Below are 26,047 nucleotides of genomic sequence, written 5' to 3' on the forward strand. Positions count from 1 at the left end.
GAGGGCCTAGAGGGAACAGCTTGGTCTACTCCACACTCATCCAGGGTACTTTGAAGGCTTGGGGTGGAGCCGCCCGAACGTTCCTTCACTCATGTGTCGCGGTCAGGGAACTGAGACTTCAGAGGGGTCTTGTGAGGCCACGGCACCTACACAAGACTTTCCACGTGGCTTGGGGCTTCCTTGAAGCATGGAGGCTGGGCTTCCCGGGTGAGGATCCCAACAATGAAGGAGAGGAAGCTATAATCTTTTGCAGGAGTTTCCCAGAGCTGCCAAGACAGATACCACGAACTGGATTCCTTAAAATGAAAATGTGTTCCTTCATTGTTCTGGAGGCTTCGGGTCCAAAATCAGGGTGTCAGCTGGGCCATGCTCCGTCAAAGGCTCTTGGGAGCCTTGGCGCTTGTAGCTTCTTGTGTTTGCTGGCAGATTTTGGCCTCTCCTGACCTGCAGACATACTACTCCAGTCTCTGCCTCCATCTTCCCTCTGTGTCTGTCTGTGTCTCTTCACCTCTTCCCTTTAGTCTTTCTGATTTGGGGCCCACCCCCGCTCACCCCGACATTATTACAACTCACATCCGTTCAGACCCTGATTCTAAATGAGGTTGTTAATAGGTTCATTGCCATGTTCTGGGTGAACATAAATTCAGGGTTACACTAATCAACCCCCTGCACCTTTCACTGGCCAGGCCTCAGAAGTGCTCAGGGTCACTTCTGGTACATTCATTAGGAGCAAGTCACTACGGTCAGACCAGGTAGAAGGGGGAGAAGTTAGACTCCATTCTGGGGGGCAGTGTCAGGAACTTGAGGGGTTATTTTTAAACCACCACATTTGTCTGGGTACAGATCACCCTCACACAAGCACCCAGTGAAATACTGTTTTCTTTGTACAGACGTATATATTTGTACATACAACACAAACTTTTAAGGGGCCTCACTGGAAACAGAGCCTCAGGTTTTAGTTAGTTTTGGCAAAAGTTAACAGAGATTCTCTTGTAAAGATCTGTGTCGACTCCATTAAGAATGGCACAGAGGGGCTCAATTCATTCTTTTATTTTGTTGTCAGAAAGCCAGTTAATGTTTGTGAGTCTGAAGACTTACCAGAACCTTGGGTGGCCTCCTGACTAGTTGTTGCCCCATAGCCACGTGGTGGTCCTAAAGGCAGTTGAGGTACTAATTTCCTAACATCTGAGATGGTTGGAGGAAGAGTCTGGAAGGCCCTGAATTACCGAGTAGCCCTTTGTTCAGGGAAGGTTGAGCTTCCTGCCATTGTGTCCCTTTTCACTTGCCGAAAGTGAGAGTCAGAAGTGGTTTCCTTTTCCATAGTTTTGTCTATGACATTCTTTCTAGGTTGGTTTCTTACAGTCATGTATCTGCTATGACATGTTGAGATTTTTCACTGATTTGTTAATATGTGTAAACTGACACTGGATGATCCCCTGGAGAAGGGAATGACTACCCACTCCGGTTTTCTTGCCTGGAGAATTCTGTGGACAGAGGAGCCTGGCAGGCTACAGTCCATGGAGTCTCAGAGTAAGACATAACTCGAGCGATTAACACCACTATAGTGCAAAGAAAATCGTTTGAGTAATGTTTCTTTCCTTTGTGGTGGAAATACACTTGCTGTGTCAGTCCTGACCTAACAGAGAAGTGAAGTGGAAAGAAGGATGAGGGGGCTTGGCGACACGTGAGCTGTTCTGTGTCCAGGAAGAGAAACGCTTCAATAGAAAAGGCAGTAGGAGGTGGAGGGAGGCCAGGTCCCGGTCCACGTGCCTTGGCCCCATGTTATCACTCGCCTGTGTGACTTGTGTCCCCATCGAGGTGGCCTCTGACCCGCAGGTTTATCCTCTGTTACTGGGTGATGTGGGGCCTGAGGAGGCTCTGGAAAGCATTATTTGAGGGATGTGGCATGAAGATATCCTGCGTTTCTAGGACTTTCCTGTCATAAGTGACGCATAGGAGAGGTTTCGTTGGGTGGTGAGAGCCCCAGGCCGCGTGGCTCCTGTTCCTGTGTGCTCTTTGGACCTGAGGTGACGGCTGCTCCCTTCAGTCATAGCGGCGATGGTTTCTATGAGTTGCCTCCTGTGGAAGATTCTGTCTCTTGAAAAGAAGGCAACAAATGTTGAGAAGCCTAGCCATTTGTCCTGCTTTGAAAGAAAAAGTGAAAGTGTTCATTGCTCAGTCTTGTCCAGCTCTTTGGACCCCTGTGGACTGTAGCCTGCCAGGCTCCTCTGTCCATGGGATTTCCCAGGCAGGATACTGGGGTGGGTTGCCATGTACTTAATCTAAGAACAGCCGTTTTAACGATTTTTCAGCGTGCAGGTCACTGGCATCAAGTGCGTTCTCATCATCACGCGACTGTCACCAGCATCCCCTGCGGAGTGCTCTCATCTGCCCGCCTGAGGTTCTGTCCGTGGGAAGCACTGACTGTCCCCGCTCCCCACTGTGGCATCTGTGGCTCTGCCTTCTGTATCTGTGGACGCGGCTGCTCACAGCGCCCATTCAGCAGGATCACACGGTGTTTGTGCCCTGGTGTCTGGCTGTTTCACTCAACACACTCACATTCTTACACCACGTCTCCCACACGCACACGTGTACACTCACTTATCCCTTCCTCATGTGCCCCTAAACCATTTCTGGACCTTGAATAACCCAAGTTCTCACACCGTGTAGTGACCTGGGTCTCTGAAACCCCCAAGCGTAGGTCTTGGCCTTAATTTGTGCCGTCTGTCTCTCGGCTCCTCCCTGTGGTCTGGACTCAGCGGCCTTCTGCTCCCCACCTGCCCCTGCCCACCTCTCCCCGTCTCCCTCGTGTCTTTTTTGGGGGGCCCGCTTGGCCTTCTCCCCACTGCTGGGGGAGCCGGGGCAGCGGTGTGCAGACCCCACGTTGCACAGGCGGATCGGGCGTGCTGAGTCCTGGGGCCCTTCAGTGGCCCTGCCACCTCTGGATGCGCGTGAGCTGTGGATGAGTGTCCATCTCCCTTAGTTAGTCAGCAGTTTCTCTGGGCAGCTTCTCTTCATGCCTCGCTCACGGGGCAGTGCGTCCTCCTCCTGGTGCTTGCTTCCTGCCTGCTGTCCTGGAGCCTCTCTGGGCTGTGGTTTTCGGCAGAGGCCTGTGGTGGAGAGGATGCTGCCGTGGGGAGACCCTGTGAAATAAAGAATTGCCCCACCTTCACATGCACATGGTGTGCCCCCATTAAATGTCGCAGGTCCATCTGGTAGGTTCCAGTCGTGGAAGCTGGGGCCAGGAGAAGTCACGTGAGGTGTCCAGAGATAAAGCAAATTTGTAGCAGACCTGAAACCAGAATCCATAGAACCTTCCATCTCCTTCCACGTCTTTTTATTTTCTTCAAAAAAATTACCACCCTCCCCTATCTTCTTTCTGTTGCTCTCGATCTCTCTACTTATTTCTTTCTCATTCCTCTCTTTTATCCCTTTATGCACCTCAGAAACCCTTATGATAGTTGATAAATTGTTGGCAGAGCTGTATATTCTGTGATAAGACAACTCAGTTGGGGAACTGAAATTTGATTCATCCCTTGGTGTCCACAGGGGTTTGGTTCCTGCACGCCCTGTGGATGCCAATCTTCACAGTGCTCAGGCTGTGTGTATCAAGTGGCTGCATGCAGCCAGCCCTCACATCCTGGGTTCAACCAGTTGAGGTGTGGCACCCTCGGATACAGAGGGCCACAGAACAAACAGGAAGTATCTATACCTCTAAAAGGTCTTGAACCTCCCTAGATTCCACTCACAAAATGAGAGTTCCAGGATTCCCTGATGGTCCAGTAGTTAGGACTAGGAACTTTCACTGTGATGGCCTGGGTTCGATCCCTGGTCAGAGAACTGAGATCCTGCAAGCTGTGAGGTGTGGCAAAAAAAAAAAAGTTAACTTCATCTCAGCGTTCTGACTCATCTTTCTTTACAGCTAAAACCAGTCTTGTACTTAAAAGGTTTTTTTTTTTTAATTTTTTTTATTTTTAACAGCACTCATTTTATTTTTTGAAACTGGTTTACTTTTGCATCATGACGTGTTGAAACTTATACATGCATGTGATTGATGAAGAAGCAAATGGTCTTAGAGATAATTTTAGGAACACTGTAGATGTCTGTCATTTTAGAAACCCACTGTGCTAGCAGATTAGGTTCTCTTAATATCCAGGATCTGTGGAAACTTAGCAGATTTTTTTTAAGGTATCTGTTATTAATGTATAAATAAATGCAATAATGAACACAATGGAGAAAACAATTAAGAGTGATAACTTTTTGAAGATCATGTTCAAGATGAATAATTATTTCCGTACTGTCAACTTTTCCCTGCTCCTCAAATCAAATTGTGTTTCCTTCTTTCTTGTCTTAGTTACACTTCTGGTCCTTTTCAAGTAAGTATTTGATAGCCAGTTGTTCTACTGCATATTAGTTTTCCACTGCTATCAAAAGAGGCCAAACGTAATCTAAATGCTATGCTCCTTCGAGGCTGTAAACTGACAGATCCACTACATGGCTGATTAAGTGTATTGCGTTTGAAAATGATGTATCGATTGGTGTAAGTTACAAGCAGGTCAAAGCTGAAGTTAAAACCTGTCCACCGCCAGCGGTATTCACCATCTTTGGCAAGCTTTCTACCACACCTGATGCTGTTTCCCTCTAGTTCTTTATTAATTTCTTGAGGCCCCACCTCACTGTCTTGTTCTGCTCGGAGCATAGCCAGCCACTGCTGTTTATACACAGAAGATAGCCATTCTGAAGGTACTAGAGAATCTTGTTCAATAATTCTTGCGGAGGCCAAATCACTGATAATATACTGTAACCTTAAATGTCTGAATACTGACACAAATGGTTTTCCTTGCTCAGCTTCAAGGAAGGTCATACCTTCAAAATCTTTTCTCCTCTTAGAAAACCAGACATCTGTTTCAGTCAAAAGCTGTTTTAAAGATCCATTCCAAGAAGGCACAAGTTGAAGGAACATCCACTTTTTAAGGGCTGTGTGTACATCCATCTCCATTTGCGTCACAAACAAGTTAGATGAACCAGTGAGTTGTTTCATGACATCTATACTGAGTTCTTTACAAAGTTCAACATTCTGGTGAGTCGTCAAATTGTTTAGAAGCCTTTCAAGGCACTTTTTCTTTACAGAGTCTAATCCATAGGTCCCTGCTGATGTGTAATAGCCACACACAGTTTTCACATTGTCTCCTTCATTGTCTCACCACACTGCTGTATTAAACCATCCAATTGCAGCATACAAGCTGCTGCCAAAATGGCAATGACTTGACTTGACGTTATTAAGACATCATCTCGATACAATGACCCAAATGCCACCTGAAGTGCTTCTATATCAATATTCTGGTCAGGAATCTCCAGTTCAGTGGTATTCATGCTGGATTCTTTCCAAGAACCACTGAATACACTAGAAAAGTAGCCAGATTGACATAAATACATTTTGTGTAAGCTCCCCTCTTCTCCTAGAGCACAAATATTAATGTCACTGTTTTCACCATTTAAAAATAATGTTTGATAAATATACTTGGATGTACTCTTCAGTTTTTTCCTTCAAGGGGTGTTGAGGAGCCGCTGCTGCTCGTCCCCTTCCTCCTCATCCTCGTTGGTCTCGGAATCGGGGTTACCGTAGCAGAAGGCCCCACTGTTCCGCTTGCGCTTGTAATTGCCCGGACAGTAACAGAAGCCATGGCCGGGCGCGTCGCCACCATCTCCTGCCTCCGGGTGGAGTCCCCAGCCCCAGAAGCCGGCTCCTGCTGGGCTCGGGCTCGCCCTGGGTGGCGCAGCACCTGGCTGCTCAGCAAGCCCATGGGTCACGGCTCCCCGAGACGGCAGGGAGCGCACCTCAGGGAGCCCAACACAGACGGTTTCCCGCCATGGCCCGGCCACCACCGCCAGCCTCCACAGAGCCCGAGTTGCCTACATAGCCACCTTCTCGCACGCGGCCACGACCGTTGCAGTGGACACCACAGCCTCCATCCTCCACCCCGCCCGCTGCGTCTCTCAAAAAGTTTAAAAAAGGATTTGTTCTTAAGTTTGCTTTTCAGTTTTAATTATTGGCCCATGCCACAAGAAGGGCTGATGCCGAAGCTGAAACTCCAATACTTTGGCCACCTGATGAGAAGAGCCACCTCATTGGAAAAGACCCTGATACTGGGAATGATTGCAGGCAGGAGAAGGGGGTGACAGAGGATGAGATGGTTAGGTAGCATCACCGACTCAATGGACATGAGTTTGAGCGAATACGGGAGATAGTGAAGAACAGGGAAGCCTGGCCTTCAGCAGTCCACCAGGTCCTAAAGAGTTGGATATGACTTGGTGACTAATATTAGTGTGTACCGTGTGTGGACTAATCATAGAAAGTTTCAACATGAAAAGTAGAGAGAGTGATCTAACGGACTCTCAGTGTCCAACATCAAGATTCAGTGACCATACCTCATGCTGTTGGAATCGTTCTTGTTTCAGGGTGTATCTCTAAAATGTGGGATCATCTCTTTCTCGTAACTACCCTAACCAAAAGTCCCAATCATTTCTTAGTATCAGCTGTTCAGCCAGTGTTCACATTTCTGCACGCGATGCTCTAAATCACAACAGTGGCTTACGTCAGCTGTAGGGTTTTGGACTGGATGTGTCACCTCACTGCTTGTGCCGTGGTTTCTCTGAGAACACGTGTGTTCAGGGGGCCCACAGGCACCATGAGCTTGAAGTGTCTGGGCGGCAGCTTGTCTGTTGTGGTGGTGAATGGTGCTGGTGTGAGTGTGTAGTCCTGTCAAGATGCCGTAAATAAATAATAACTGGCTGGCACTTACCTGGTGCCGGCGCATCTTACTGCTCAGGGGCTGTGCTGTCTCCACGGACAGGTGGCTGCTGAGCCCTGAGAAGTCCCACCTGAGATGCACTTTAAGCGGAAAAGTGTGTTAGCGTAAAAGAAAAAGAGTAAAATATCTCACTAATACTGTTAGGTTGATTACATCTTGAAATGACAGTTCGGCTATATGTAGATGAAATGTTAATATTTAATTTCATCTATTTCTTTTAAATGGGATAGATTCACATAACATAAAGCACACACATTTTAATCATTTTAAAAGTGTACAGGTCAGTGGTTTTTCATATACGCACAGTGTTGTGCAAGCATACTAATGCTGTGCAAACTCTCTAATTCCAGAACGTTTTAATCACCCCAAGAAGGAATGTGGGCCTGTGGACTGTTACTCCTCACCCCTTCCTCCCTCCTTCTAGCCCCCCGGTAACTGCTAATTTACCTTCTTCCTCTATGGGTATGCCTGTTCTGGGCATGTAATGTTTTTATAGTGTGTCCGTACTTAAATTTCTTTCTTTCTTTTAAAAATATCTATTTGTTTGGCTGCACTGGGTCCTAGTTGTGGCATGCAGGACCTTTACTTGTGGCGTGTGGGATCTACTTCTCTGAGCAGGGAGTGAACCCAGGCCCCCTGCATTGGGAGTACAAGTCTTAGCCACTGGCCCACCAGGGAAGTTCCTTCATTTCTTTTTATTAGTGAATAATATTCCATCATATGGATAGACCACTTTTATTAATTAATCACTTGGACATTTGGGTTCTTGCCACTTTTTTGACTGTGAAGAACAATTCTGCTGTGAGCTTTTGTGGACAATTTTTGTGTAGACATGTGTTTTCATTTCTCTTGGGTATATACCTGGGCTTCCCTGGTAGCTCAGATGGTGGTAAAGAATCTGCCTGCAATGCAGGAGATCCAGGTTCAATCCCTGAGTCAGGAAGATCCCCTGGAGAAGGGAATGGCAACCCACTCCAGTATTCTTGCCTGGAGAATTCGGTGGACAGACTCCATGGGTATATACCTAGGAGGAGAATTTCTGGGTTGTATAATAACTAGTTAACTCTCCCCCCCATTTTTACTTATTTATTTTTGTCTGTGCTGGGTCTTCATTGTTGTGCAGGCTGTGTGCTGTGCTCAGTCGTGTCTGACGCTTTGTGACCCCGTGGACTGTAGCCCACCAGGCTCCTCTGTCCATGGGATTCTCCAGGCAAGAATACTGGAGTGGGTAGCCGTTCCCTTCTCCAGGGGGTCTTCCCAACCCAGAGATCATACTCACATCCCTTGCCAAGTCTCCCGCATTGCAGGTGGGTTCTTACCGCTGAGCCACCTGGGAAGCCCCTGTTCAGCTCTTTGAGGAGCTGCCAAATTGCTTTCTGCAGCGACTTCACCATTTTACATTCTCATCAGCTGGCTGGGAGGTTTCCAGTTTCTCCACATCCTTGTCAGTTTCGTTTGCTTGTTATTTTGCTTTTGTTTGTTTCTTTAACTTGTCACCATCCTGGTGTGTGTGTTTCAGGTTTTCAGAACATGGTAAGCTGTTGTAGATTTATTGCTTTGAAAATTTACTATGAAATGTCGAAGTTATTTTCTTAGGAATCTAATGGAGAAATAGTTTTATCAATTATACTTGCTCTGAAATAGAATAGCTATGATACATTCATTGATGGGCGATTCGTGCCAAGGCCTTCTGAGCTAGTGTCTGATTGAATTTTGGTGGCACTTGCTGCCTCCTTGTCTGCTGCTGAGAATTCCCAGGAAACAGGTCACACAGACCAGGAAGTCCAGCTCCCCTAAAGTCACGCTTTTCCAAAATGTGAAAATCATCAGGGCTGTTTAGGGTACAGTATGTAATTAATTTAAACATAATTTTGTTTAATGCTGGTGATATTTTTCCCTTTATTTTGAACCCCTCAAAAAACTAAAAGCATTTTCATAGTTTTCCTGAAAGTGATTCAACAAGATTTTCAGTAAATATAAAACTGCATACATAAAGCTCTCAGTGGTGTTTTATGATCCTTTTCTCATTTACTTAAATGGAGACTGTTTTTCCATGCATCAGGAAGTAGGTTGGGGGAGATAACTAAAATATATTTTCTTTGGAAGAATAAAGTCACATGGGAGACAGAAATATCTTCAGATATATCAAATTGCAACAATTCCTAAACCCTCAGGCAGTTGCAAACTCTAATAAGGACTTTTTTGGGGGGTGGAACTAAGGGTAGTGAGTGGAGAAGGGGCAAGTCAGATTGCTGTAATTGCTATAGAAATGATTTGCCCAGGAGAGGTTGGCTTTTGAGATTATCAGCATATAATCTTTTAAGTGCATCTTTTCTTTTCCTGTTTTCTTTCATCACTGATGTTCAAAGGGAAGGTGGTTTTGTTACTTATGCAGGGTAGAGATTTAAGGGTTCAGTTCAGCTGTGTTAAATATATTCACATTGTTGTGCAAGAAATATCTGGAACTTTTCATCTTGCAACGCTGAGACTCTATGCCCTTTAAACACTAGTCTGTCCAACCTACTTCACCCCTCGCCCTTGGCAGACACCTTTCTGCTTTATGTTTTCATGAATTTGTCTGCTTTAGACACTGTGCATATAAATAGAATCATATGGTGCTTGCCCATTTTTGATTAGCTTAGCACGATGTCCTCAGGGTTCACCTACATAGTGACATGTGACATTCTTTTTAAGGGGTGTGTAGTGTACTATCCCATTGTATGTATGTGCCGCATTTTTGTTTTTTTCTTTAAAATTTTTAAAAATTTATGGTGTTGTGTTAATTTTAGGTATATAGTAATGTGAATCAGTTATACATACACATATAGCCACTCTGTTTTTAAAGATTTGTTTCCACATAAGCCATTACATTGTATTGAGTGGAGTTCCCTAGGCTGTGGAGCAGGTTCTTATTACCTGTTTTATATATAGCAGTGTGTATACGTCAGTCCCAGTCTCCCAGTTTATCCCTCCCAGTGCGTTTGGCCACCTGATGGGAAGAGCTAACTCACTGGAAAAGACCTTGGTGCTGGGAAAGATTGAGGGCAAATGGAAAAGGGGTAGCAGAGAATGAAATGGTTAGAGAGCATCACTGACGCAATGGACATGAATCTGAGCAAACCCTGGGAGATAGTGAAGGACTGGGAGAAGGGGAGCCTGGTGTGCTGCAGTCCATTGGGTCACAAGGAGTCAGACATGACTTAACATCTGAAAAACAGCACCTCCTTTTTTAGATTCTACATATAAGCCATATCATATGATATTTGTCTTTCTTTGTCTGATTTACTTCACTCAATATCAATTTCTAGGTCCATCCAGGTTGCTGCAAATGGCCTTACTTTGTTCTCTTTTATTGCTGCGTGATATTACATTGTGTATATGTATCACATCTTTTTTATTCATTCCTCTGTTGATAAACATTTAGGTTGCTTCCATGTCCTGGTCAGGTAAATAGTGCTACAGTGTGTAATGGAATGCGTACATCTCTTTGAATTATAGTTTTCTCTAGATACATACCCATGACTGGGATTGCTAGGTTGTATGGTATTTCTATTTCTAGTTTTTAAAGGAATTTCCATGCTTTTCTCCATAGTGTCTGTACTTAGTCACGGGCTTAGCATGTCCTCAAGGTTCGCACATGTTGTAGCATGTGACATTCTTTCTTTTTAAAGGCTGTGTACTATTCCATTGTTTGTATATGTTGCATTTCCTTTATCCATTCATCCACTGAGGGACACCTGGGTTGCTTCAGTTCTTGACTGTTGTGAGGGGTGCTGCTGTGAACTTGGATGCAGATATCTCTTTAAGGTCCTGCTTTGTGTTTTTCTGAGTATATATCCCGAAGTGGGACTGCTGGGCCTTGGGGCCATCTCTTGCCATTTTAATAGAACATGTGCAAGCCTTTTCTGAGAGTAGCAGGAGCTATGAGCTGTGTGAACATGACTCCCCGCTGGCCCAAATAGAAGGTCATGGGCCATGGTTGTGATGTTCCCTCCCTGATAGATTATTGTACAGATGGTATCACTGTGACTTGTTTCCTGTTGTGCCAGACCTCCTAAGATAAACACCAGAATCGTTCGGTCAGATTTTGTTTCTAGGTGTGCATCCCTGTATTCATAAACACCTTCCTCTAGAAAGCCCAGCCCAGGACAAAGAAAGACTGAGGGCTGGACAGAGAGATCCAACAGGAAATGGAAGCACAGAAGGGCGCCGGGAGGGCGGCGGCATCCTCCTTTACCCAGGAGTGGGGCAGAAGCCGGTCTCCAGGTAATGGCCAGCAGGTCGACAAACTTTGTTGATTATGACACAGTAAGAATGTAAATCCATGGCTAATTCATTTCAATGTATGACAAAAACCACTGCAATGATGTAAAGTAATTAGCCTCCAACTAATAAAAATAAATGGAAAAAAAAAAAAAAAGAAACTCGTCTTGGGGCCCAGTACCTAGCTCTGTGTACAAAACTCCTGCGTGATGCACACTGGTGTTTGATGTCACCTCTCCTTCAGAGGGCAGCACCGGGTACAGTCGCTGGATCACTGGATCGCTGTCCTGCTAGGGTCAGATCCCGGTTTGCAGGCATGCAGTGAGGAAGAGCTTCACCTCTGGGGCAGGCCAGCCAGGCTCGGACTTGGGCTCTGCCTGTTTGCTGTTGAGAAGGCCACGTGACATCAAGTCTCTGAAGCCACCGGCGCCTCAGTTTCCTATCCCCCACAGTGGGGTTGTGTTCTGCTGAGGGTGTGGCGCGCCCTGGGGCCCCCTGAGGGTGGTGACTGCGCCTGTGTACAGGCTGCTGGTTACACTGAGGCCCGCGGTCACGTTTCTTATTTTTTGTGTTTTTCATTGTTTGCCTGAGGCCTCCGTTGCTTCTTTGTCCTCTGTTGTGGGCATTCCCAACGTTATGTAGCTAGTTGGGGGTGAACCCCTCCATCCCCTGAGCTTGCAGTCTGGATGGAAGGAGGAATGTTGGAAGTTAGAAAGGATCAGGAGGCTTCACAGATGGTGGTGGTGGTGGTTGGTCGCTCAGTCGTATCTGATTCTTTGCAATCCCATGGACTGTAGCATGCCAGGCCTCCTTGTCCTTCACTGTCTCCCGGAGTTGGCTGAATTCATGTCCATTGAGTCGGTGATGCTATCTAACTGTCTCATCTTCTGCTGCCCTCTTCTCCTTTTGCCTTCAGTCTTTCCCAGCATCAGTCTTTTCCAGTGAGCCAGCTTTTCACATCAGGTGGCCAAAGTATTGGAGCTTCAGGCATCAGACCTTCCAATGAGTGTTCAGGGTTGATTTCCTTTAGGATGGACTGGTTGGATCTCCTTGCAGTCCAGGGACTTTCAAGAGTCTTCTCCAACACCACAGTTCAAACGCATCCGTTCCTCGGCACTCAGCCGCCTTCACGGTCCAACTCTCATATCCAGACATGACTACTGGAAAAACCACAGCTTTGACTAATAACGCAGGTGGAGCGGTTGCCGAACACCCGCCCCCCAGCCAGTTTAATTTCTGGTTGAGACGGGCTGTACCTGGATTCCCCCAGAGAAAGATCGCAGTTACTGTGGGGTTGCTGTTCCTGCGGGCATGGAGTGGAGACAGCCAGAGGAGCCGCCCCCCTTGCCTGGGCTGCATGCTGGTGCTGGGACACCGATACTGCTCCTACCCGGGCATCCAAGTTCATCCCAGGGGGTGGGCAGGGGCTACTCCCCAACCTTTCTCCCACAGTCACGTCTCGTCAGGGCTCTTCTAAGTTGTCAGGTTGTCAGTGTTTCATTTTATATGTTTATCTTCTTTGCAGGCCGTTTTAGTGAATAACATCACCACCGGCGAGAGGCTCATCAGAACCTTGCAAGGTGAGTTCCACTCCCCACTTTTACCCCAGGTGTCAGGTTTGTTAGGAAAAACCCACCTTTCTTCCATCCTATTCTGGGGTCTCTTATCGAAATATGATGATGGGTAGAAAGTGAAAGTGTTAGTTACTTAATCTTGTCCAACTCTTTGCAACGCCATGGACTGTAGCCCACCAGGCTCCTGTGTCCGTGGGATTCTACAGGCAAGAATCCTGGAATGGGTAGCCATTCCCTTCTCCAGGGGATTTTGCTGACCTAGGAATCAAACCCAGGTCTCCTGCATTGCAGGCACATTCTTTACCGACTGAGCCACCAGGGAAACCGTAATGATGGGTAGTATTGGAGTAATTGAGTAATCTTTATTCTTTTTGCCAACTGTATCTCTTTACCTTTTTACGGTGTTACTGAATACATTGCAAGCTGTTATGAGGAGATTTCAGGTTCTCATTTTGTGATACATTAAGAAATACATATATGATACATGTGTCGTCTGTTTTATATATATACATATTATGTATATAGGATATACGTATGCTCTCTTTTCATTGGGTTTTCCTGAATTCAGATTTTATTCATGAAATTTATATAAAAGTGATGCAGCCCAGTTTAATTCCGTATTTTTGCTGCTCTCACTCAGTTTGGCAGCCAGAGTTTGTTTTTCTTTGGGCCCTTCTGCAGCAATGGGGAAGGTGGGGATGGGGTGAGCCCCTCTTGTGGTGTGACCAGAGGGTCCCCTGCAGCCTTACAACCTGGTGAAGGGAGCGCAGGGTCCTGTGATCCTTGACCTGACCCTGGTCTTGCCTGTGCCCCTCAGCGCCTTCAGCCTCAGTTTCCACCTCTAAGATGGGACGATCAATTTCGAACTGGGCTCCAGAATACTAGCCCTGAGACCCACTATGTGGGACTCGTGTGGGCAATAAACATTTGTGATGTGGCTCATGGGACAGAAGAACTGGAGTTTTAATTTTTGTATACTTTTCTGCAATTTAAAATTAAAACTGATACTTGACTCAGTTACTGGGAAGCTTAAGTATCTTTGGGACAACTCGCTTATACCAATATTATTTTAACTGTATATATTATGTATATATAATATACATAGATATATATACATATATATATATATATATAAAACTATATATTCAGATCAAGAAGTCCTAATTCCTCTTTAACATCTGAATTGAGATGTGCTATAACTGTAAAATACACACCAGATTTCAAAGACTTAGTATTAAAAAAAGTATAAAATGTCTCATTCATATTTTTTTACATTAATTCTATGTTGCCATGATCATATTTTGGATCTGTTGGGTTAAATGAAATATATTATTAAAATTAATTTAACCTGGTTTTATTTACTTTTTAAAAATGTGGTTCTTGGGAATTTTAAATGATCTGTGTGGCGGCTTATTATAGTCCTTTTCAGCAGTGCTGGTCTAGAATTCTAATTCCAAACCAGCTTCTAAGAATATTTATAGGGGAAACGCAGAGTTACGCTAAGTTAAATGGGTTAGTTGACTGCCAGGGTTTCTCAGAGTTGACGACCTGCTGGTCTGTCCTCAAGTATGGCATGCAGCCTGCAGCCTTTCTTATACTTAGTATTTTAAATAGTTTTAATCAGACGTGATTTACATATAATAAACTACACATATTTAATTATTTTGGCTGCACTGGGTCTTTGTTGTAGCATGCAAGGTTTCTCTAGCTGTGGCACATGGACTTAGTTGCCCCATGGCATGTGGTATCGTAGTTCCTTGACTCGAGATCGAACCTGCGTCCCCTGCATTGGAAGGTGAATTCTTAACCACTGGACCACCAGGGAAGTCCCCTGCACATATTTAAAGTGCAGTCCCACTAGTTTTGACATAAGTGGCTCTTCAGGAAACCACCACGGTATCAACACGGTGAACATACCTGTCAGCCCAGGAAGCTTCTTTGGGCCCCTTGGTAGTCCTCCCAGGCCCCGTCTGATCTGCTCTCTGTCCCTCTAGATTAGTCTGTGATTTTTATGATTTTGTATATATGGAATCAGATGGCATATACCCTTTTTGTGAACCTTCTTTCACTTGGCATAGTTCTCTTGAAACTCATCCATGCTGTTGGGGCTGTAGTACATAGTCCGTTCCTTTTTATTGCTGAGTAGTATTCCATTGTCCTGGGCTTGGTTTGATACAGAATTTATTTTTTTTTAGGTTTATCAAAGTATAATTTATACACAATAAAGTTCACCCTTTTTAGTGTACCTTTCAGTGTATTTTGACATAAAGTCAAGACATAGCTCATGTCCCACTCCAGGAATTCCTCCCCCTCACCGCCCTCACTTTGGCCTCAGGCACCCAGTGAAACATTCTCTCCTGCCGTAGTTGTGTGTTTTCAAGCATGTCATATGCTTTCGAGATGGATTCGTGTTGCAGTGTTTATCAGCAGTACAGGGTGTCTCTTACTTTTTAAAAATTTTAAACCTCTCCCCCAACACACCCGTCTCCCCTCTCCCCGCTGCCCAAACCTTGCAGGTCCCGAACTGTGAGGCCAGCCCTGGGGAGCCAGGTGTCTGTCCAGCGCTGCGTCCCAGGCCCTCGTCGCTGCCCGCAGCCCCTTCTGCGGTCACCTCTGTGGCACTTTTTCCTTCTGCCCCCAACTGGGTTGCTGGTCAGTGAGCTGCGGCTTTTTCTGCAGAGCTTTTATGAGCCAGGGCTGCAGCCATGAGGCTGATGGATCTCCTCAAAGCTGTTGTTTCCCAAGCAGGAGAGCCGGGTGGCTGAGTGCACAGGGGGCCTCAGAGAATGACTGGGCTGTGAACAAATGACAGGAGAAGGGTGCTGGCAGGTAGCCTGGTGGCTGAGGTTGGGGGTGGAGGGATGATGTAGGAGAGGCTGCTGGTCTGACCGGGTGTCGGAGTCGATTTTTCAGACTGAAGGCTGTGGAGCTACTGAGAGCAGCGTGGTGAGCAGTTCAGGGTTTATGATGTCTAGGAGGGAAACAGGTGGTAGGACCTCCTGATGCGTTGTAAGGGCTGGAGGTCAAAAGGACATCTAGGAGAAGTGTGTGGGAAGGAATCAGGGTGCTGGTTCCTATAGGGTCCCACACCTGGGCCGCTTCCCGGATCAGGGTGGGGACATTCCTGGGGTGGGGCCCTCATCGCTTCCTCTTTCCCCGCCTTGTTTTGCCCTCCCAGCCCCTTGTGTTCCCCGTGGTGGGGTTGGTATGTCTGCTGTGCTTGGGATGGCCATGTCGGCGACCCCAGTCATTTCGTGTGCTCTTGGTTTAGACCAGTTAAAGGCCCTGCAGAAGAATTACGGCAGGCTGCAACAGGATGTCCTCCAGTTTCAGAAGAACCAGACCAACCTGGAGAGGAAGTTCTCCTACGACCTGTAAGTTTGTCCGCATCAAGTGTGCACTGCCCAGGGACTGTTAGCCATCGTGCAAGAGGGCAGTTCTCCTTAGCAGGAAATGACTGACTCCATGTACCTTAAAATACATAACTGAGACCTCTGTGAAGTGCAGGTGTTCTAGTAAATCAGTAATCGAAAGCCTTTAAAAATGTGTTCCAAAAGTGCTCAGATGTGACTTAAGTCAAAATCATAGACTTTAAGGAATTTGGTATAATATTAATGTAATTTATCACTGGGCATTGGTACTGTGGACATTTTGTTTTCTTTAGGCTTTTAAGTGTCTTTACAAATTTTTACAGTGAAAATGGAGGTGTTCTTTTTTTTTTAAACTTACTAAGTTATGGTTGACAAATAATCATTGCATGTATTTAAGACATAAAAGCATGATATTTTGATGTACCTATTCACTGTGAAATGATGCCCACAGTTATCCATAACCCCCTGTCTTTACCTTTATGCGTATGGTGAGAACACTTAAGATCTAGCTAATTACAAGTATAAAATGCATTATTATTCACTGTAGTCTGCGTGCCATACATTAGATCTCCAGCATATAGTTAGGACAGTCTATTTTAAGCTAATGACTTTAGTAGCATACAAAAACTCTATACTTATATATATCAGAGTACTTTGGTGGTCAAAAACAATAAACATATAAAAAGTTTGGCTAAACCCCTTAGTAAGATAGTAAAAACCAATTTAGAGGGTAGAGAATAAAGTTATAGTCTGTTTACTTTTCTCTCCCTTTTCCTTCGTAGAAACAGTATACCCCAGACACAGGAAATTTGGGATTCAGAGACAACCAGCTGCCCATGACCCCAGCCCTCTTTTTTCTTTGATGTGTTGCTATTGTTCATTTTGCTAAGTTGTGTCTGACTCTTTGTGACCTCATGGACTGTAGCATTCTAGGCTCCTCTGTCCTCCGCTCTCTCCCAGAGTTTGCTCCAATTCATGTCCGTTGAGTTAGTGATGCCATCCAACCATCTCATCCTCTGCCACTCCCTTCTTCTTTTGCCTTTAGTCTTTCCCAGCATCAGGTCTTTTCTAATGAGTCAGCTCTTCACATTAGGTGGCCAAGGTATTAGAGCTTCATCAGCTTCAGTAACAGAACTTCCAGGTAATATTCAGGGTTGATTTCCTTTAGGATTGACTGGTTTGCTCTCCTTGCAGTCCAGGGAGCTCTCTAGAGTCTTCTCCAGCACCACAGTTTGAAAGCAACAGCTCTTCAGTGCTCAGCCTTCTTCACTGGTCTGACTCTTACATCCGTGCATGATCACTGGAAAAGCCATACCTTTGACTATACAGACCTTTGTCGGCAAAGTGATGTTTATCTTCTTAATACATTGTCTAGGTTTGTTATAGCTTTCCTTCCAAGGAGCAAGCATCTTTTTATTTCATGGCTGCAGTTGCCATCCTGTGATTTTGGAGCCCAAGAAAATAAAATGTGTCACTGCTTCTGTGTTTTCCCCTTCTGTTTGCCATGAAGTGATGGGACTGGATGCCATGATCTTGTGCAAGACTCTTTGTACTTGATTTTGGAAGGGCTGAGAGCAGGTGAGAACAGTACTTCCCTTTTGTAGATTTACAGGTTTGGAAATGGCTGTGCACCTGCTCCTTGCCAATCCTGAGCTTCTGGGAAGTTGTTTGATCCCAATGAATTGCACACATTTTGTTCTTTCCTTACACAGACATCTTTTTGTTTGTTCCGTTTAGGCTGCTGTGCACTTGTCCACCTCCTGTGGCTTGCATGTTCATGTGAATTTTATTTCCATGAATGTTTCGCCAGGTCTTTCCTTGATCTCTGTGTTCCTGTCCAAGGTCGGATGCTCTGTCTTCCCTTTTTTCCTGCAGTTCTGATGCCCTTCTGTGTGTGGTGCTCAGACCCAGTAAGTCCTTTGAACTAAAGGGTTGTTACAAGAGTTAGAGGTTGAGTACAGTTACACTTGGCTCTGAAATACCTGCAGTTCCAAAGAGGCAGCCAGGGGATAGAGAGAGCCCTGCGTAGTCAGGGAGCCCCAAGTCTGGTTTCTGGGTTCAGCCTTACCACTTTCTGTCTCTGTGACCCTGGTCAGGGTCGGTCCGATCATCTCCTAGCTTCCTTATTTGTATGTATGTATGTGTATATGTATTTATTTAATTGCTCTTTCTTTTTTGGGGGAAATACTTATTTTTTCAAGTCTGTTGAGATCCTTTTTTCTTTTTTATCAATTCTGAATAATTTCCAGCCATTCTGTCTTACAGTGCTTTCTGACCCCATTCTCCCTTGCTTCTCTGTCTGAAACTCCAAACAAATGTATAACAAAACTACTCCTGGAATCCTCACATTCTTATCTCTCTCTTTGGTATTTTCTGTATTCTTATATTGGGAATAATTTTAAATTAAAAAAAGTTATGTAATTTTTATAATTGTAGGATTGGATTATAATCCAATACTGTTTCCATTTATAGTTATTACAGAATAGTGGCTAGATTCCCTGTGTTGTACAATATATACCTATTTATACCCAATAGTTTGTACCTCTCTCTTCCCACTATATTTCACCTGTATTTCCCCTCTGCCTCTCCCTCTCCCCACTGGTAACTCGTTTATATCTGTGAGTCTTGCTTCTTTTTATATTATATTCAGTAGCTTGTTGTATTTTTTAGATTCAACATAGAAGTGGTATCATACGGTATTTGTCTTTCTCTGACTTATTTCAGTTAGCATAATGCTCTCCAAGTCCATCCATATGCTGAAGATGATAAAATTTCATTTTTTTTATTACTGAGTAGTATTCCTGTGTGTGTGCACACACACATATATGTATCACACCTTTTATCTATTCATCTATTTATGGACGCTGAGGTTGCTTCTGTATCTTGGCAATTGTAAATAATGCTGACTTGAACATTGGGTTGCATATGTCTTTTTGAATTAATGGTTTTGTTTTTTTCTGTAAAATTGGTCATATGGTAGTTCTCTTTTTAGTTTTTTGAGAAACCATCATACCGTTTTCTGTAGTGGTTGCACCAATTTATATTCTCACCAGTAGGGTATGAGTGTTAGTCACTCAGTCATATCTCTGTGACCCCATGGACTGTGGCCCACCAGGCTTCTTGTCCATGGGATTCTCCAGGCAAGAATACAGGAGTGGGTTGCCATTTCCTTCTCCAGTAGGGTACGAGGGTTCCCTTTTCTCCACACTCTCACCTACAGTGTTTATTTCTGTCTTTCTTATTTGTACAAGTGGGTAATTCAATTACTTTATAGCTCTGACACTTGAAATATTCATAAAATAAATTCCACGCAGGAAGCTGAAGTGATGTCTTGAAATGTCTAATTGGGAGTTCAGGCTGAATTAGATTATATGTCCCAATAATAACTTTCTGACACCAGTCAGATGTTCTCCAATTCAATTTTTAATTTTTAAAAATAAAACTTTTTGAACAGCTCTAGATTTACAGCCTTATTGTAGAGACAGTACGGGAAGCTCCTGTACACCAGATTCCTGTTGTTCACATTTCACGTTCGTGTGAAGCACCTGTCGTGATTGATTACCCAATATATCCGCCTTATTTTTATCTCGAAGTTCATCTCTGCTCAGTGTTTCTTCAGTTTTTCCCTAGTTTTGTCCTTTTTCTGTTCCAGGTATACATTACATTGATCTGTTATGTTTCCCTAGGCTTCTCTTGGCTGTGATAGTTTCTCAGGCTTTACTTTTTAACTTTCAAGAATTTATTTGTTTAATTAGGTGTAACCTAACTTTACAAGTGGCATTGTTAAATTAGCAAAGTCCACAAGTCTTATACAACTTAACAAGTTGCATAGTTGTTTTAATCTAAGCTTATATAATTACTTCCTGGATTACATAATACAAAAGAAGTTTAACATGTCAGCAGGAAAACTGAGATTCACTAATAAAAAGGCACACAAATCATGGCATGGCTCATTTATAGGTTTTTTCTTATATGCCAGGCAGAGAGTGTGGTAATTATGTTGTATTTATCATGTTTTATCAGGCTTTACTTATTTTTTTATGATCTTGATAGTTTTGAGGAGTGCTGTCCAGGTGTTCTGTAGAAAGTCCTTCGATTGGGATGTATCTCATGTTTTTGCTCGTGGTGAGACAAGGGCAGCCCCTTTTTGAGGGGAAGGCCACAGAGGTGAAATGCCATTCTCATGGCTTCACATCAAGGGTACATGCATCATTGTGCCTTATCACTGTTGAGCGTCTGATTGAGGTCATGTTTATCAGGTTTTTTTTCATTGTAAAGTTACTGTTTTTTCTCCTTTCATCTTTGGAAGAAATTCACCATGCTTAAAGATTGGGAAATTATGCTCCACTTCCCTAAGGGTGCAGTGTCCGCATGAAGTTGTCTGGAATTTTCCTGCACAGGAGATGTGACTCTTTGTTTGTCTAATGATTGATACCAGTATGGATTAGTGGATGTTTATTTTATACTTATGTTATAATCTAATACTAATTTATTTATTTTTCTTAAATTTTTCAGCTTTGGCCATTGGGAACTTTTTCAGTTAGTTCCTTTATCCAGTTGACATATTTGTGATATTGTGGGTTTGTCTTCCCAGCCACCCCCTCCCCCTTTTTTTTAACTTACTTTCTTTTTTTTCCCCCCATTTATTTTTATTAGTTGGAGGCTATACTTTACAATATTGTAGTGGTTTTTGCCATACATTGACATGAATCAGCCATGGATTTACATGTGTTCCCCATTCCGATCCCCCCTCCCGCCTCCCTCCCCATCCCATCCCTCTGGGTCTTCCCAGTGCACCAGCCCTGAGCACTTGTCTGATGTGTCCAACCTGGGCTGGTGATCTGTTTCACCCTTGATAGTATACTTGTTTCAATGCTGTTCTCTCTGAACATCCCACCCTTGCCTTCTCCCACAGAGTCTAAATGTCTGTTCTGTACATCTGTGTCTCTTTTTCTGTTTTGCATATAGAGTTATCATTACCATCTTGTTAAATTCCATATATATGTGTTAGTATACTGTATTGGTCTTTATCTTTGTGGCTTACTTCACTCTGTATAATGGGCTCCAGTTTCATCCATCTCATTAGAACTGATTCAAATGAATTCTTTTTAATGGCTGAGTAATATTCCATAGTGTATATGTACCACAGCTTCCTTATCCATTTGTCTGCTGATGGGCATCTAGGTTGCTTCCATGTCCTGGCTATTATAAACAGTCCCAGCCTCCTTTTAAATTACTTTTTTGTAATCTGGCACCAAAAGATGCTTCAGAATTATTTTCATATATTTCTTGCCCCAGTCCTAGAATCATCCAGTCAACCATTTCTCCAAGGAGTCCTTGTTCTCTTTATTGGAGAATGGTATTTTAGAAGCCAAGATCTGGGTAATAGGATATCATTGCTATTAGGTCCTCTCAGATGATGGAGCAAAGAGATATATATGTGTGTATACTAACTTGTGTTATATATTGATAAATATTTGTGTATGTGTCTATCTGTATTTAAACAAATTTGTATTGCTATCTTCAACTCTAATCCATGTAAATTAACATAATAGTATGTAATTGGTTGTGTTCTTAACCTGGGATACTCTTCAGTTATTTTATCAGTGTTTTGTAACTCAAAACATTTTGAAGCTCTCAGTGGCACAGACTGGTCAGTGCTTATCCATCCGTTTATCATTTTACCAGAAAAATACTACATTTCTAGTCCCTCCTTGCAGTTAGGTATGGCCAGGTGATTAAGTTCTGGCCAGTGGGGAAAGGAAATTGTGGGGTGGGACTTACAGGAAGACTTCTGAATATGAGGATAGCTCAGTGCACATCCCTTTTCTTTACCTTTTCTCCTCCGTCCTTCCTGTTGCCTGGGCTTCACACAAGATGGCTGGACTCCTTGTAGCCATCCTGGGTCATGAGGTAATCGTGGGGGATAGAAATCAATGCTAGGATTTTAAAACCAAAAGAGAAACCTGAATTTTTGATGACTCCAAGCTGCCATACTAACCCTGATCTACTTTTGTGTGAGGAAAATATAAACTGCTATCTTTTGGCCTTTTTGTTTCACCTAGCCAAACCTGGAGCTAACTTACGTACTTTCTGAAGGTGCCTGTCTCTTTAAGTATTGTTTTTTAACCTAGATGATTTTCATCAATGCTTATCTGTTACCCCTCCAAAGAAGACTTCTTAGGAGAGGCTATTTGGAATTGAGTCCTAAGTAGTAAGGAGCTGGGAAGGAAGATGAGGAGATAATTAGGAGGGAGAGAGCCTGGCGAGGTCACAGTGACCTGGGCAGGGCAGATAGTATCACATGGCCATGGAGGGTAGCAAGCTAAGAGTAGTATCTGGAGGATGAGTGTGAAAGTGACTAGTTATGTGGACCTGCCGAGAATACCTTTTACACAGATTCTGATGAGGTGAATGTTAGGTCCTTCGTAATTGTCAGGTAGGTCCATGAAGCTTTGTCCTTTTTCTCCCCTCATTCTGTTTCCTCTCTGTTTAGATTGGGTAATGTCTATTGTATCTTCCAGTTCATTGGTTCTTTACCTACTCTGAGTTTTAACATTTTAGTTATGGCATTAAGTTTCCATTTGGTTCTTCTTCATATCTTCTTTTCTTTGCTGAGACTTTGTATTTCCTTGATGAAACGATTACATTTTTCATTTGTTCTAAGCATGTTTTAATTACTCACTGGAACATTTTTAATGAAGTGACTGCTTTAAAACCTGTCAGATCATTTCAACTCCTCTGTCATGTTGGTTTGGTATCTGTTGCTTGTCTCTCTCCATTCAATTTAAGGTCTTCCTGGTTCTTGATAAGATGGATGATCTTTGACACCTCTAAGCAGGTGGTGGTGAAAGCCTGGCTCTTCACTGACATCACTTCAGTGACATCACTGCCTGGGGAGAGGGAGGGGGACCTCGCTAGTGTCAGAGTGGGGTGGAAACGCAGTCTTTCCGTGTACTCTCCAGGGACACCACTGTGTTAGAGATCCTGAGGTCCCTAACCAGTCTGCCTTCATCACTCCCATCTTTCAGAGTCGTCTTCTGTTTGTTGAAAATATAATTTCCAGAGTTCTAATTGTGCTTAGTGAAGGAATAGTGAAAAATACATCTATTCTGTCTTCCCCAAATGGAAGTCCAGTTCAGTTTTGACACCACTAAGAGTTAGCACAAACCCCACATTATGGGGTTCAGTCCCGCAAGACTGCCCCTCCTTTGGATGCTAGCCGTAAGTTCTCGTGGCCCCAGGCCACATGTACTTTTTACCTGGCTAGCTACAGATTCAGGGCTCCCCACAACCCCCTCAGGATCAATAATTCTCTAGAACTCAGGAAAGTTCTGTGCTTACAATTGCAGTTTTATTATAAAGGATACAACTTAGCAAGAGTGGAATGGTAGGGACTCATGAGGCAAGGCCTGGGGTGGAGGTAGGGGTTAGGCAGGAGTTTCTGTTAGAGTTGGGTTGCCTCCTTACTGGTTCACAGAGATGTTCACCGAATGGGAAGCTCGCCAAGCCTCATGATCTAGGGTGCTTATCTGAGGTTTTATTACACAGGCGTGACTGGTTGAATGGCCATATGATTGAACTCAATCTCCAGTCTCTCCCTCCTTCCCAGAAAATGGGGCTGTGAGTTCCAACCCTCTCATTCTCCAGTTGGCTGCCGTGGCCACCAGCGCCCATCCTGAAGCTGTGTAGGCTCCTCCCAGTAAGTCGGCTCCTTAGCATAAACTCAGGTATGGTGTGCAGGGGCTCATGATGCGTAGCAGAAGACACCGTTACTCAGGAAACGCCAAGGGTTGTAGGAGCTCATGACGATAGTTGGGGACAAAGACCACATATATATATATATTTTTATTATGCCACAGATTATATTAAAAAATTTTTTTAACCAGATAAGTCATTTATTTTAGAAAAACATGACGTATTTTTTGGAAGTTTCAGTTGACTCCAGTTTTCATGTCATTTAATAACATACTGTTGCCCTGACTCAGTGCAGGAAGCAAGAAGGAGATGAGCTGTGTCTGTCTGGGAATTGGATTTCACCGTCACAGCAGGGCCAAGCTTAAATAGTGTCTCTGAACAGCTGTCCTTTTCTTTGCTTTCTCCCACCTTCACAGGAACCAGTGCATCAGTCAGATGAAAGAGGTGAAGGAGCAGTGTGAGGAGCGAATACAAGAAGTCACCAGGAAGGGGAATGAGGCCCTGCCTTCCCGAGATCTCAATGAACAGAAGGACCAAAGCCAGCAGGTAATCCTGGGCTTTTTCTGCCAGGAATCTCCCAGAGGTCTTCCTGCCCTCTCTTCAGGCATCTGCTGTCCGGTTTGCTCGAGTTCCCTGAGAGTCAACAGCCTGGTCCCAGGGTGTGGGGTCTCTGACTGAGTATGCTGGCCTCTGAACCCAACCTCTGTGCTCCAGACTTCATTTAAAGCTCACAGCCACCCTAGGAGAGGGTTGTTTTTGTTTTCCTGTTTTGAGGGCGCCAAGGCCCATGGAGGTGGTCAAATACTGTCCCAAGGTCAGCGCACCTGGTCAGTGATGGAGCTGATCCGAGCCACGCTGTCAGACTGCCGCCTATGTAAGCACAGCTTATGGAAGTGCTGCTCACAGCCTTCTGGGGGATCTTTGTTTTAAATACAGCCATTTTATTGGGATATATTTCGCCTACCATAGAGTCATCTATGTAATATTTACAGTTCAGTGGTTTTAGTATATTCACAAATGGGAAGTCCTCATCATCATATTGTGATACAGTCATCATCACAGTCAATTTTAGAACCTTTTCATAACACCCAAAAGAAATCCCATACCCATTAGCTCACTCCCCTTTTACTTCCCGTTCCTGGAGCCTTAGATGAGCTGTGATCTATTTTCTGTCTTATAGATTTGCCTTATCTGGACATTTATTTATGACTGACAATAACATTTATCAGTTATTTTCATACAGCTTTCAGGATTCATCCGTGTTGTAGCATGTATGAGTACTTCCTTCCTTTATATGGTTGAATAATATTCCATTGTATGACTATACTGTATTTTATTTGTCAGTTGATGGGCATTTGGGTTATTTCCACCTTTTGGCTACTATGAATAATGCTGCTGTGAATGCTTATGCACACATTTTTGTGTGAACATAGGCTTTCATTACTTCTAGGTATATACCTAGGAGTGGAATTGTTGGATCGTGTGGTAACTCTCCGCAATATATTGAGAAACTGCCATACTGTTTTGAAAAGTGATCATACCCTTCTACATTCCTGCCAGCAGTTTATGAGGGTACCAGTTTTTCCACATCCTTGCCAACTCTTGTTATTACATTTGTCTTTTTCATTATAACCATTCTAGTAGGTATGCAGTGCTATCTCATTGTGGCTTTGATTTGCATTTCCCAATAGTTGATGATATTGAGTATCTTTTCATGTAACTTTGTTGGCTGTTTGTAATTTCTCTTTGGAGAAGTTGTAAATTGTATCCTTTGTCCATTTTGAAATTGAGTTATTTTTATTATTGAGTTGTTAGAGTTCTTTATTCATATAGAGATATTGGTTGTATGATTTGCAAATATTTTTTCCCATTCTGTGAGTTATCATTTCACTTTCTTGATGGTGTTCATTGAAGTAGAGAAGTTACTAATTTTAAGTCTAGTTTATCTGTTTTATTGTTTGTTCTATGGGTGTCATATCTAAAACTGCTTTGCCTAACCTAGCCTCATGAATATTTACTCCTGTTTTTTCTCCTGAGTCTTGTAAAGTTCTTAGCATTTAGTTCTTCTGTTTAGTCCTGTGATTCATATTGAGTTAATTTGCATATGATGTGAGGTAGTGGTTCAACTTTATTATCTTGCGTGTGGATATCCAGTTGTCTCAACACCATATGTTGGGAAAGGAAAAAAAAACGATTCTTTTCCCCACTAAGTTGCCTTGACATCCTTGTCAGAAAAATCAGTTTACTGTAAAGATGAGGGTCTGTTTTTGGATTGTCCATCTGTTCCTTTGATCTCTTTTTCTATCCTTATGTCCGCACTACATAGTCT

General features: G+C 43.7%; 1 protein-coding gene and 1 pseudogene across 5 annotated transcripts in view; one reads left to right on the forward strand and one right to left on the reverse strand.

Moving 5' to 3' along the window:
- The window catches only part of GOLM1 (golgi membrane protein 1), a 58,088-nt gene that overhangs the window by 19,711 nt on the left and 12,330 nt on the right, over positions 1-26,047 (forward strand). For all 5 annotated transcript variants that reach the window (XM_020882178.2, XM_020882176.2, XM_070459533.1 and 2 more), the window contains exons 4-6: positions 12,601-12,655; positions 15,921-16,023; positions 24,135-24,264. In XM_020882178.2, the coding sequence (XP_020737837.2) occupies positions 12,601-12,655; positions 15,921-16,023; positions 24,135-24,264 (288 nt within the window). The remainder of the gene's footprint in view (positions 1-12,600; positions 12,656-15,920; positions 16,024-24,134; positions 24,265-26,047) is intronic.
- Positions 3,984-5,804, reverse strand: LOC110130311 (germ cell-less protein-like 1 pseudogene; annotated as a pseudogene).

The sequence above is a fragment of the Odocoileus virginianus genome, chromosome 31 (assembly GCF_023699985.2).
Source record: "Odocoileus virginianus isolate 20LAN1187 ecotype Illinois chromosome 31, Ovbor_1.2, whole genome shotgun sequence".
NCBI classification, from domain to species: Eukaryota; Metazoa; Chordata; class Mammalia; order Artiodactyla; family Cervidae; genus Odocoileus; species Odocoileus virginianus.